Source organism: Melopsittacus undulatus, chromosome 3 (genome assembly GCF_012275295.1).
Source record: "Melopsittacus undulatus isolate bMelUnd1 chromosome 3, bMelUnd1.mat.Z, whole genome shotgun sequence".
In the NCBI taxonomy this organism is placed as follows: Eukaryota; Metazoa; Chordata; class Aves; order Psittaciformes; family Psittaculidae; genus Melopsittacus; species Melopsittacus undulatus.
In genome coordinates, this window is record NC_047529.1 from 98,175,489 (window position 1) to 98,189,294 (window position 13,806).

Below are 13,806 nucleotides of genomic sequence, written 5' to 3' on the forward strand. Positions count from 1 at the left end.
TCCAAGTGTGAATAATAAGCCGGCTGCCTGGTGACAACATTATGGGCAGTTAAAAAAATTTGTTGTGGAAACACTTAGAAGCAGTTACATTCAAGAAAATTGCTTGCTAAAGAGGAACAGTTTAAATGCAAATTCAGCCTCAGCTCATGTGTGCAAACCTGTTTTAAAAGAAAGGGGGAAAAACCCACTTCCCTAATGTGCTGATTAGTGTTCTTAATAGCAGTCTAAAACATGCCTAGGTTAGGCAAAACTCACCAGTTTCTCCACAACAGGGCAGAACTTAATCCTCGGGTGCTGCCTGCCTGAAAACTTGAAGATCACAGAGAGGTAGAGAGATGAGATTTGGATGCAGATTATAAACACTCTTAATACATAAGGTCTGAATATGGAGTTATTTTTTTTACAAACCCTACTTCATATTATGAGGAAATACTTAAGCTGCTGTTGCGAATCTTTTGTTCAGAGTAACTATCTGTATAGTTTTCTAAAAAGACCTAATTGTTTTGTCAAATCACCTGGATCCTCTCTGCAATAAAAACAAATCTTAGGTTCTTTCAGAGGGAAAATAACCTACCTCATTTTAAAATTAATAAAACATAATAAGTGAAAGTTATAATAACTAGGAGTGAAAGTTCAATTTATGAGCCCTATCTTTGAGCAGAGCTAAATAATTTAGTAAAAATATATTCTAGTTTTCAAAAGATAGGTGATAATGTAGATGACAAGATTAGAAAACTAAATGATTGTGGCTTACAAAAGCCTAATGAAACACTGGAGCTGAAAATGTCAGTATGAACTTAACTGTAGAGAATCACAAGAGATTCCTGCAGACCCTGAAAACATTATGTAGTGTATCTTGAGCAACACTGGCAAACACTCAAAAAACCCACTGGTGTTTTTGCCAGTCAATGCTAAGTACTTACATATGGTCTTTATTCAGGTTCTTTCAACTGGTGAGCGTTTCTCTCCATTTAATTAGTTGGCAGTCATAATTTCTAATTTTCATAATTGCAGTTGCCATTAAATCAGCTCTGCTTGAAAAACTCCTGCAAGGGACCCTGCTGGGAATCATCAAACTTACCGTACTGGAGAATCCTAATCCTTGTCAGCCATGGCTACAGTCCCACAGAAAATGAGGGCTAACACAGATGAATTGAGCTTAGAAGGAGTATAGGAATTATTTGATCTTAGGTCAGAGATGGCCATCAGTGTGCTCTGAATAGGAATAGATATGAAGCTTCTGTACAGAGACAGATCATTCTTCTTTGTTTTCAGATTACATCTTTTCAGTTCAAGATTGTACATACTCCGATAGGTCAAAATAGTGATCCTTGAAATTCACATGCTTGTTTTGAAAGAAAAGGATAGAAATCTGCATCTCCATTTTTTTTTCCTGAAAATTTAAACTTTAATATGAACAAAGCCAGTAAATTTATCTACATGTGGATCCTGAAGCTAAATAATATTCTGGATTTTCTGAGTGTTGCTGGCTAGAAGTCAACACCCCCACTACATGTGATCCAAACAAGAATCTAACTCACAGACAGACTATTTAGCACTAAGGCACATCTTCAGGTTATTTCCAGATAGCAATATAAATGTGTGTAGCTAAAAGATTGTGCATACTGTTACTATCTGCTGCATGTGATATTATATTGCCCTGCAAATCTATGTATTTTAATAAATCAGTCTGCAGATGAGTGGCAGGAGTGCCTGTTTTTGTGTGCAGAAAGATTCTGAAGAGACCATCAGCATGCCTCTGCCGGAGACTAGAGCCCCACTGGGAGAAGTGAGTGAGTGCCTGAAGGAAGGAAGGAATGAAAGGCTGCCTCTCAGGTGGGCTCCCCTTGCCAGCAATGAGGGCCTGTGGTTGTGTGACTCACCAGCTGGCCGTCACGGGAATGTCTGAGAGCGGGGTGATGTGGGCATGCTGTAGAAGCACCACAAGCCGTGCGTGGTTTAGATTCATCTGCTACTGCTTTAGGGAAGCGCAGAAAATTATGATGGGAAGCTTAAAACAATCTGACAATTATAGAGACTTATTTTAAACACAGCTGTTAAAGGAGGATACACATTTATAATTTTCATAATCATCCTTTGTTCAGGCTCAGTGTCCTGAGTCTAACAGGCGAACACTGCAAAAGTAACCAACAGGAGTGGAGAAGGGATCTGGTGATGTGACAGAATGAGGTAGGTTAAAGCCATTGCACAAAATACCCTCCACACATGGGCTTTGGTCCAGAGACCAGCAAAATCAATAGGAAGTCTTTCCTTTGATTGTAGCTCGCAGAGATTGAAGCCTTTTGAGAAAAACAGTGTATCTGCCCGTTTATGCCCCTATTCCACCCCTTTGTGGAGTGTGGTTGTCCATTTCACACAATTTAAGACCATAGTCCTTCTTGCTGGGAACTGCTAGGCAGGTCCTTCCCACATTCTCTTGTGTCCCAGGAAGACCACTCTGGAACAGGGCTTCTCACTGCTGTCCATTTGCTCAGGACTACAACAGCATCTTATCTACTGCTGGGCATACTTATCCTGCCTCAGAAAAAAAGCTCGTAACTAAGAATCAGATATGAGGCTGGTGTGGTAAGGACAAATTAAGTCACTGGCTTCCTCTGAACTCCACGTTCTTGTTTCACTCAGGATCTCATAAGCTATTTGGGATAGCTACAGTACTTTGGAAGTAGTCACTCACATAATTTTGATATGACTAGTTAATAAACCATGTGATAATTATCTGGTGTTGTCAGCCCCTACCATGCCATTCTCAGCTAAGCCTCTTTGCTATAAGGCCAGACTGAACTTCTGTTCTCTAAATACAGGTGAGGCTCTCTGCTAGGCTGGTGTATCTCTACAGTATTCTTAGCTACAACCTGCCTGGTGGCAAAATCAGTTCAGGCTGTGCCTGGTGCTATGTTTGAGCCCAGGTGTGTAGCCTTTTTCTGGGGTCTGTTTCATCCCTTCAGGCACGTCCTAGCTCTTCCAGTCCTCAAGCTCCTTACCACCTGCACCCTATGCCAGGAAGCCTTGCGCATTATTACCCTGCAGGCTTACTTTCTTGAAACTGGTTTCTGTTCCACCCAAAATGGTCACGAGCTCTGCCTGTTTCCACCTGAGGCTGCTTGTTAGGCATGATGCCACACCTCATCACAGACTCATACAATAACTGAGGATGGAGGGAGCCCTTAGAGGTTCTCCTGCTCAGACCAGGGGCAGTGTTCAAGCGTCCTGATGTAAAACACAGACACACTGCAGACTGACATTAAACACCTCTGCAGACACATTTGGCTATTGGAGAAAAAGTGACTGAAATGAAAGCCCAGCATTTTTCTCCCTACCTACTTCTTTTTTTAAAAAAAAAACTTGTAATTTTCATTTCGTCACCTTCCACCACAAACCTTGAACCAGCAGCAGACAGAGGACCTATACACATACTCCCAACCTCTAACGTTGGTGTGTCTGGGAGCTGCTCCAAATGCATCATTAGAAGTAGTATTATATCCTTTTTTTAATCCAGAGAGGCAGGATCTGCTGCTCTGTGTGCTCAGCTGGTCTATAAACAATTGTTTATCCTGACAGTAAAGCTCAGGTTCTAGTTTCAAGCACAGCAGTCTAAGCAGGGCTGTGTTTCTCTTAGTAACATGGAGAGCAAGGTTAAAGCAGACAGTACATAACCAAGCCGCCCACCCAGCATCATCCTAAGCTGTCAAAGTAGGAGACCAAGCACAGATAAGGGGGTGCAAACATCACCTTTCACGTTATTAAGCAGCTGCTTCAGGGGTAATCATGGCTAGTGTTTCCATGAGCCATGGCTCCTCTTTCCTTAGTTTCTTACCACTTCTGTCTGCTTCTCTTCCACTTATGCTGATGAGCTGGTCTGCCTGGATTATGTATAATTATGAAATCTTTGAGAGATTCTTTGATGCTAATTCAAGTCAGAAGGGCTTTATTTTACACAGACAATTTTCCTATAGCTTTCCGTAAGTCTGAGCAGCACCCAGGGCAACAGTGAAAAATCAGGATCCACTGCTGAAGTTTATTTTTGTAGAGGTTAGTACTCTTGGCATATGACATAGACATGCTGCGAGAGTTTTCAAATATTAGTTATAATATTTACTTTGCTTTTGTGAAGAATGTGTTAGTTTAAACATGCCTTCTCCTAAGGTAAAGTGAAATAATTACATATATTTTCTCTTGTTTGTGGTCCTTTCTACCTCATCTCCTCTGCACTTTGTTTGTTTTTAGTGTGCATGGGATTGTACAAAGAAAAAAGCAATTACAAGGAATGGTGTAATAAAAACGTTCAATGGATGTTTTAATTGTTTTGTAGATAAAATATATTTATTTTCTTGAGAATAAGAATTTCAACAGCACAGTATGGAGATTTTCATATCTTAAAAAAAAAGAAACAAACCAACTTGTATTTCTGAATCAGTTATTTTATGTATGTACGGATAACTGTGAAACTGCCAAATTGTTGGGATTTCTGCTAGTTCAGGAATTAGGGAATGAAATCCAAGACTATGCAAATCCCCACAACTTCTTTTACTATGACAGTTACGTCAGCAACTTGAAAAGAAGCCAACTCCTACTTGTCTTAAGCATGCATTTTGTTGAATACGGCTCTGGTCAGTAGCGATAGACTGGCATTAGACTTCTGACAGATGGATCCAACTTTCAGTGTGTCTTAATGCAGAAAGGAAAAAGGCCTTATGGCAAACTCCGCTGGTAGCAGTCCAGGGGGGAGTGATGACCATTACCCTGACTAATATTAGTCAGTCTTCTTTTCCCATCCAGACTTGTAGCTCTGGCTTATCCACATGCTAATCTGACTGTTTCAGACACTCAGTGCTACACTGGACTCGTATTGCTCCAAGATATGAATTCATATAGAGATCAAGCTCTAAATCTCAGTTCCTTCATCCCTGAAAAGATAGCCTGTTTCAGGACCTTGTGGCTCCAAGTCAGAAAAGGTGATTTAAGTCCTGGCACATGTATAGAGAGCCTAATGCAACAGAGCCCTGATCACAGTGGCAATAACGATGCACTGGGAGATGATGACTTCTTTCGGAGTAGGTGCTGGGAAGGGCACTACAAAAATGCATTAATGGTAGCAAATCCAAGGAGGGGAAGGCAGAAGGTTGTTTACCCAAGGTAATATAGTGTGAGTCTGGAAACAGAGATTTGCCAAAGTTGATCATTATGGATCTCCACATCACAAGGGAAGTGCAGTAGTGAATGGGTTCAGCAAAGCTAAGTTGCTCCCTTCCAAGCCTCACACATCTCTCCAGACCTAGTCTGACTATCTGAATTCCTTGGGAGTGAATATAAGTGCCTACATGAACAGAGTGAGCAGGACTTGTGTTTTTGTGAAGCATTATTAATATTTATACTGTGGTAACCCTCAGGAACTGTTGAGACCTCAGGATATTAGTTGTAAACTGTAATTACAGTTTGTGCCTGAAGAAACAAACAACATTCATGGTTGGAAGGTGCGGTTCAGTTCAAAAAAATACCCCTTGGAAATTTTACTAGCATCAACATGGTTTTACTCCGCAAATGTACTTCATATATGTATTCAGTCATGTGTGCTATATACTTTAGTGACATAACAAAGGTCAATTACTTATTTCCTGTACTCTGATTCCAATGGAACTAAGTTATTCTCATTTGTTCAAAAGAAATGCCTTCTAAATTAGAGTCATGTTACCTGTACAAAGCTGTGGCTAAGGGTATAATTCTAAATGCAAAATACAGGGGTGTTTTTGCAGATATGTATAGTACAGAAAACGAAAACAGCAGATATAGGTCTCCAGCTGATTCTCAGCTCACAAGAAGTTATAGAGACTGCTTTTCCTCTAGCTCACACAAAGTTTGGAGTAATATCATTGAAGCTAACGGAGCTACACTATTGTAAAAGTGCTCTTCTATAGCCAAAATTAGGGCTGAACACAGCATTTAACCTTTGCAAACTCAAATATGTTAACTGTGAGCTCCCAACCCAGCTTTCTTTTTATGCTACAGTTTGCTGCATGGTTGATCTACAAGACCACCACGGCCATTTGTTGGCCCCGTAGCCTGACACATTGGGCATTTACAATAATTGAATTTACCGCCTGGCTAACCTGGACATGGGATCACAGGGTGATATTCTGTGGCACTATGCTGCACAGGAAGGCTGAACGATCATCTGTGCTCAGATGACTTCACCCTCAACATAATGTCCATCTTCCCTGAAGTGTCCTGCAAAGGTTCCTGCAAGCCCATACACCAGACATATCTTCTGTGAGACATGGAGCCACAGTCATGTCTCATCTCCTTTATTTGCTGAAAAAGAGCTATGGAGGTCTGAGAGCTGCCAATTTTGAGAGCTCAAAACCAATTGTCCTTCCTTACCCAACTCATGGGACAGGCCCCAAAGTCATGAGACTTGAACAAAAACATATACAGCAGTTTAGTTCTTGCTTTCATTTTGGTCTGAATAATGCTATTTTTGTTCTTGTTGCAGATACACTCTTAAAGTGGCTTCTCCCCTGTCCATTAAGCCTTCAACCCTTGAACCCTGCCATCTCATCAGGCAGCAGTTCTGCTACCAACATCCATCATGTTCCCGATCTTCCAGACAGTTCTTTGCTTCTCAGCCTCAGCTATGCCCTTACAGTAGAGCAACCAGAGGGCTGCCTCTCTGATGGAAGATACACAGACTAAGGACCTTTCTTTCTGTTTCCCTGTGTTCATGCTTTGGTCACAAACCACTGGGGAAAGGAACTGAAACAGTGTGAATTGCTTTCCCAAGCCTTCTTTAACAGAATGGTGTGGCTTGTAGGTGGTGTGAGGTCTGACTCCTCTTTCTAGCTGCAGACTCAGTACCTTTTCCACAGGAGGTGCAGAGAGAAGGTTTCTTATAAGCAGTGATACCATTTACTAGAGGATCTCCAGGAACTTTAGTAGCTACCTGGCTTATCCTTGAAAGGCCAGTATCTAGTTGTTTGGGGCTGGACATATGGGCTTTTTGTCCTTTGGCAGCAGGGACTTAAATGTATAAAGAAATTTTTAGCTGAGCTTTAGGCTGCAGTGGCTGTTCACTGAAGTTCTCTTTTAGCTGTTAAAACTTCCACAGCCAACCCAACATGTTGTTGCAGACAAGCCCCTAACACTCAAGAACTTCCAAACCTGGGGGAGGGAAAATAGTTAAAAAAAAAGTGTCCAGACCCAGACAAACAGAGAAGGGTGGATTTCCTTGTTAGAGGAAAAAAAGAGAGTGCTGAAAGTCAGATCTGCCATGTAAATTTGTGAGGAGTGCTTGACCTCAACCAATTAATCTCAGATAATAATTTTTCAAGAATGTTTTTAAACCTTGATCATTTTATGCAAGGCATCCACCTTTGTGGCGGTATTTCCCTTGAGGTCCCTTACCATTTGCTGTACAGTAGCCAGTAATACGCCACATTTGCCCCCTGCTTGACATAACTTAAAGCCCACATTTCTTAAAAGCAACTGGCTTCTGCTGTGGAATGATGCAGTTTTTGCCCTCTGTTCAACAAACCCAGCCACACACGTAGCTGTGATCTCATTCTGGAAAACTTCTGAAGGACAGCAGCCTTGTGCACAGCAACAGTCCTGAGCACCACATCGGTTTCTCTCCACTTAGTCCTCAGTCCTTTTCAAGGTGGTCCTTGAAACCACCTCTCTGGTTTCAAGGTATTTTTTGTTCCCTCAACAGTGTAAAAACATTTAGCATGCTCAGGATTGACAACGATAAGCCTTCAGAAGGGTGAACAGTTCAGTTGCTGAGAATGTCTTCCCAGTAAAAAAAACAACAGATGTATATGTTTGCTAAAGAGGAGGCAGTTAACTTCCTAGTTATGTTCAAGCTGGGGCTTCTTTCTGGGAGCTTTATCTGATTTGTTTTTTTTTCTGAACCATTGCTGAGTTTTATTCTAATTTTACCCACTGTGGATTTAGAAGCCTTCAGTACTGATGGCATTTTCTTTTCAAACACTGGGTTTCAATTCAGAGCGTTGAAGGCATGGGAGCAGGAGCCTTTAACATCAATGTGGCTCACTTACACTGTAACTATAGAAAGCTCCAAACTCTCATCTATTTAAAACTTCTATTTATTTTTGAGCAGTTTTAAATAGATGAGAACTAAGGAGGAAGGGACGGTTGTGCTCCTAACACCAGCTCTTGCCTGGAATCCTGTCAATGTAAAACCCTCCTGCACACTGTCCTGGCTGTGTAGCTGCACCAAGAGAATTTAAGAACAAAATCTCATCAGTTTGGAGCCAGGATCAGTGTCCTTAAAGCTCTGGAAAAGAGCAGAGAAGAACCCAGGGAGGAGGGCCTGGTTTCCAAGATACTGGATTTGCAAACTGTTTGATTCTCTGCAAAATTTCTTGGAAAGAACTTGGACACATCAGCTTCTGAGTATTTTAAAAGATGTAACCTTCTTTTTGTGATTTTTTTTATTTAGTGTGCTAAAGGGTGACATTGGTCAAGACACACTGGAGAAAAACGTAGGCAGTTTTGCTTGGGTATTAATTCCAGGTGTACAGTTGTGGCTTGTATGTTGTTCTTTAGGCAAACACACTGCCTTACAAACATAAAGAAAAACAGGAATGTGGTCCTTCCTACTCCTGCTAGGATGTCCCCTGAGAGCTATCTCAAACTTACGACTCTCATCAGTCAGAGGCTGATGAAGGTGCTTACTTTTAACGTGTATAAGTGCTTTCACCAAGTTCCTACCTAAAAAGTGAAGCACGTGTATGTACCTTTCGGGGGTTTAAAGCCTTACCTCCATTAAAATAGGATAAAAATGCTGTTGCAAAACTAGAGGTACGCTGTCCCCGCTGCACGGGGCAGCTGTGCTGCGGTGCCAGGGGCAGACCCAGCCCGGCTCCCCTAAGTTAGACCAGGTACTCCCGAGCCTCGCTGAGCGGTGCAGAGCTCCCACCACTCAGCGTGGAACCGGGATCCCCGCGGCCGCCCCGGCCCCACCGCTGTCACCTGGCCCCGGCCCCACGCCCGGGAGCGCCGCCTGACGTCACGGCGGCCAGATTGGCTGCGTGGGGCCGGGACCGAGGCAGGAGCACCCCCATCCCCTCCTGCACACACTCACTCGCCAAGAAACTCTTCAAAGGGGGTTTACCAGCCCGGAGTGGCTCAAAGACCGTTTCTTGCACCCGCACGCAGACCCCTGGCAGCTCCGGCAACCGAAACATCTGCTCCGCATTGCGACCACCCCTCTCCAGCAAATACCCTTCCCCTGCTGCTGCTCCTCCTCCCTTCCCGCTCCGGCTCGCAGCTCGGCTCGCACCCGCCGCTTCCTTTCTTCCAAAGATGTTTTCCTGCTCCACGGGGCGACGTGTTTGCTGAACTTTCCTCACAGTTTGGGGGGCGGGAGGGAGGAACCTGAGGCTTTATCTTACCCCTACCCCCCTTCCCGCCCGGAGCAGGTTGGGGGGCAGCGAGCGGAGGAGGAACCGCACCGCGGGCGCAGGTCGCACACGGGCGTTCTTTGGCGGCGGAGGAGAAAACCCTTGCCCCGGGGGTCCGCGAAGCTCGGCGGCTGTAGGGGTCCCACAGTGGAAATGGCTCGGCTCGGATGGGGATTCCTTGGCTTTCTCACCGCCTGTGCACTTTTGTCACCGGCGCTCGCAGGCTCCGAAAAGGGCAAGCTGAGGAGGGTCACGTACGTTCTGCAGCCCGGCCGGGGGGGCTCCGCTGGCAGCCGGCATCAGCGCCCGACCCTCCTCGGGGGGGAGCAGCAGCAGCGCACGTTTAACGTACAGCTCAACACACGCTACAGCGGCGGCAGCCTGGAACGGACCCGGCGGATGAGCAAGCCGGGCGGTGCGGGTGTCCCGCTCCGTTTGAGCCCCGCCGGGCAGGTCCACCCCAACTCCGCCGCTCGCGCCTCCTCCTCCTTCGCCAAGCCGGCCAGCTTCAGCTCGCGGCCCAAGCCGCCGCCGGGCCCCCACGGCAACAGCAGCGCCGGCCTGCCCCTCCGCCAGAAGCACCAGCTGCCGCCGCTGCCGGGGTAAGGCACCCTCCCGCCAGCCGTGCCCTGCGCCTACCCCCGCTGCCCTGCACGGCTGAGGCGGTGTTACCGGCCCGCAGCCTCCCCCCACGGAGGGCACAGGGGCAGGGGCCGCCGGGCTCCTGCAGGGCTCCGAGGCGCTCCCGGTGCCCGGCTGGCTGCGAACCCGCCGGTTCCTGAGGCGGCGCGCGGGGACGGCTCCCACCCCCGCCCCCCGGAGCTCGCGGCCGGGCCCGGGCTGAGGCGTCGAGGGCGCGAGGAGCCCCGCGGCCGCCCGCGCGCCCTCCCCTCAGCCCTGCCGGGAGCGAGCTGAGGCCCCTGCGGTTTGTGCCGCGGGAGGCAGCGCTCGGGGGGCCCGTCCCCAGCTTCCAGCCACGGCCGGGGGGGGGGTCCAGGGCTTCCCTTAGCCACCCGCCGGGAGGTTGGATTCTTCCCGTCTTTTGTGGGGATGGGGAGCGGGACCCCGCCGGACCCTCGTCCCTCTTTGCTGTTCCTGCAGGGTCAATGTGTGCGGGGGGCAGTGCTGCCAGGGCTGGAGCAAGGCCACGGGCTCCCAGAGGTGCATCAAACGTGAGTAGCCGCGTGGGTCGAGGGGCTGGGATGGGGTGTGGGGGCACCACTGAGGCCAGTAGCGGGGGTACTTGTGGGGACCGCACTGGCATGTGGCGAGGTGGTGGGTACTGATACGCGCTGTGGGCAAAGAGGTGCTGGGTGAATTACAGATCCCACTTGTGCTGCACTGGTACAGGTTACCAGCATCACAGTGTTCTGCAGTTGTAACGCTTTTCATTCCTAAATAACCTTCTTGCTAATTTTCAGCTTTGCTAAAGGATGAGCAACAGGTGCCTCTTATGTTTGTCAGGACAGATAGTGGCATTTTTTGAGAGAGCCTGATTAGTTTTTGCGGCGAAAGTCCACTCACATTAACGCTTGGGTGTTAGGAGTTGTTTTGAACATGGGGGCTTAATAGGGTAAGGAACCTTCTGGAGGAGTACAGGTGGAAAGCAAGGGGTTGCCATGTCCCCATACTGCCCTTTCACCAGCAGCCTGCATCTTCCATCTTCAGATCCTGTGCTTTGGGTGTGGAATTTTTGAAGCATTGAACAAGTCAAAAGAGATGGATTTGGAGAAGGACCTGTGGAGGGATGGGATACCTACAAACACAAAATATGTGCATGAAATAACACAGAGACAATGCAATTATACTTGTGTTGACCTTTCTAATGTGAAAGAGGAAGCATCCCTGCTTATTTAAGCAGGATTCAGGATGACTGTAAATGGCAGAATGGTAGTAATGTTGCCATGACGTCATGTAAGATGAGTGGCATGCTTTTTTTTTTCTTCAGGAAACTCCTTTAGGTATCAGCTGTATTGGGAACTTCTTGGGACACCACTTTAGTTCATTAGGACATACTTCTGTCCCTGAGACTTGGGGTATCATGGGGTAAACGATGCTTTTAAGATGCAAACTTTGGGCTTTCTTGTAGTAGCTTTTGTCCCTGTGTGGGATTTTTCACAATAGAGATCAATCACATTTATAATCCTCAGTAAGGTCAAGTACCTTTGACCTGTATGGAACTGTTGCTAAGAAGCAAAGGCTTTATTACAGTATGCTGTTAAAGACAAAACTTTACAATTTCCTTGACCAACTTAGAGATGAATTTAACATGAAATTAAGGTAGGAAATTAGCATTTTCAGCTTGAAATACATGCTGCTTTGTTAGGTTAGTCAGCTTTTTTGCTTAACACATGGTACGAGTACTAAAATTGTTTCCTTCAGTTTACAGTGGTATTTTGAGGCTAATAGCAAACCTTACTAAACACGTCCCTTAGCTGAAAGCCCAATCACAGTGTATGGAACCTCTTAAGAATTTCAGGATATTAATTAAAAAACTGTATTTCAACTATTTCAACTGAAATCCTATTGTCAACCAATTTCATTATTTTAAAGACACATTCCCCAAATTTTCATATTTTTTCTTTCTGTCTTCCAGTAACTTTCAAGTTTCATCCTTTTAAACTTCATATTTCAATAAAATAAGCAGTTTTCTTGGTTTTTTTTTGCTTTTTGTCCTTTAAGTTTTGGTGTGGGGTTTTTTTTGTTGGTTTTTTTTTTTTTACTTCTTCCATTGTCATTCAACTGTTCTCTTTATTGTCTTCTATTTTTTCTTTTTTTTTTTTTTAACTTTTTTAACTCCTGTCTTTTTTTAGGATCTTCAATAAGGACTAAGTCAGACAATTAGGTTTTTATGTGATAGCTATAGAATCTTATTTAAATCAAAGAATTGCTTGGTTCATTCATATAGTGATTGAAGGAATAGAGTAGCAGAGAAAGAGTTAAAAGCAAGGAGTGTGTATGCAATTTTTCTCTTTGACCATTCTTTCTCATTTTGTGTCCTTGGTATTGGGCTCTCCTTACAATTAAGTATTTGTTCTGCCTGTTCTGATGCTACTCTGGTACATCCTAGCAGTGGTATAATACACTTGGCTTGCATCTTCTGAGTTTTGCCCCTCTCTTGGCAAGTCAAGGGAGATACTAAATGCACTGAAGTTGTCTGTTTTATAACTTAGGCAAACCATGAGATAGCATTGACTTGATTTAGTTATGGAAGATTAGTCTCACAGTCATAAAAGCCAGCTATCTCCTTTTCTGGAACCTCCTGATGATCCTTTCAGAAGAACAGAAATCCTACAACTGAACAAGTGTTAACCCCTTGTGTCCAGTAAAAAGAAATGATTTTTTTTTTTAATTCAGATAGTGGACTCAGTTTTGAGCGGATTATTGCAGTTGTGGGTTGTGTCACAGATGCAGGCACACCTGAGCTGAATTCGTGTAGAGTCCATTTGGACCTGTCAGGGTTTATTAGCTCAGGTTCAGTATCACTTTAATAAGATACGTGGTATCTGGGGCCAGTTTATATTCTCTTGAATGGTGCAAAGCCTGAGCTAATAAATCCCAGACTCATTCTGGCACTTTCCAGAGCCAACTTCCATTTGTCTGCATTGTGCTTCCAGAACCAGAGTGCTGAGAGCCAGCTCTGATCAGCGAGGCTTATTAGCTCAGGTGTAATCCCAGGCTGGAACAAGCAGCATGTGTTTCTATTCTGCTGCACCTGTGTGAGTAAGCTTGCTGGTAACGCACAGAAAAAGTGGTTGAAGGGAAGAGGTATGGTCTTGCAGTCCTGGATGTGTTAATCTTCCCCTTCCCTTTGTCTTGGTGGTCTTTGTTAAGCCTGCTTTCTCATGCATGGGACTATGGCTGAGCCTGCCCTTCCCCTGGGGACTTCTATCTCAGGTGGGTGGTAGCCTGGCTGGGAGCAGTAGCAGCTGCGTCACATTCCCTCAGTAACAGGGGGTATTTGAAATGTTTCTGTTGTGGGTCAGAGGGCAGCATCTGTACGGAGGAGGCAAGTGGACTTTTCAAGTCCTTCCTCCAAATTATGGTTTGAAGTTGAGCTGCCTGTTGTGTTTACAGTATTCATGTTCCCTTGGAAGCATGATGGTTTGTCCTTCTGTTTTCCTGTGAGCTACCTTTATGAGAGTACGTACCCTCTCCAATTTGGAGCGTATAAGCTTTTCCACCTCTGTGCTTTGTATTTCAGTTTTACATTGTAATGTTGTATCTTAAGAACTTTTTTTTTCAAACTTGATGTGACTTTGCTTATGAAGAACTGCATGATTCTAATTAAGAAGATGAAGTAATAAAAGTATTCAGAATTGCTTTATACTGGGAGAATGATGTCTAACAATCAAAACCAACCTTTTTG

At 45.0% G+C, this 13,806-nt stretch overlaps 1 protein-coding gene across 5 annotated transcripts in view; it reads left to right on the forward strand.

Annotated features, from left to right (window-relative positions):
• Nucleotides 1-9,077: 9,077 nt before the first annotated feature.
• The window catches only part of LTBP1 (latent transforming growth factor beta binding protein 1), a 188,229-nt gene continuing 183,500 nt past the window's right edge, over nucleotides 9,078-13,806 (forward strand). For 3 of the 5 annotated variants that reach the window (XM_034060293.1, XM_034060292.1, XM_034060295.1), the window contains exons 1-2: nucleotides 9,078-10,039; nucleotides 10,539-10,609. In XM_034060293.1, coding sequence (XP_033916184.1) covers nucleotides 9,591-10,039; nucleotides 10,539-10,609 — 520 coding nt within the window. In that variant the 5' untranslated portion in view covers nucleotides 9,078-9,590. The remainder of the gene's footprint in view (nucleotides 10,040-10,538; nucleotides 10,610-13,806) is intronic. The other 2 variants (XM_034060290.1, XM_034060294.1) reach the window with 2 other exon arrangements.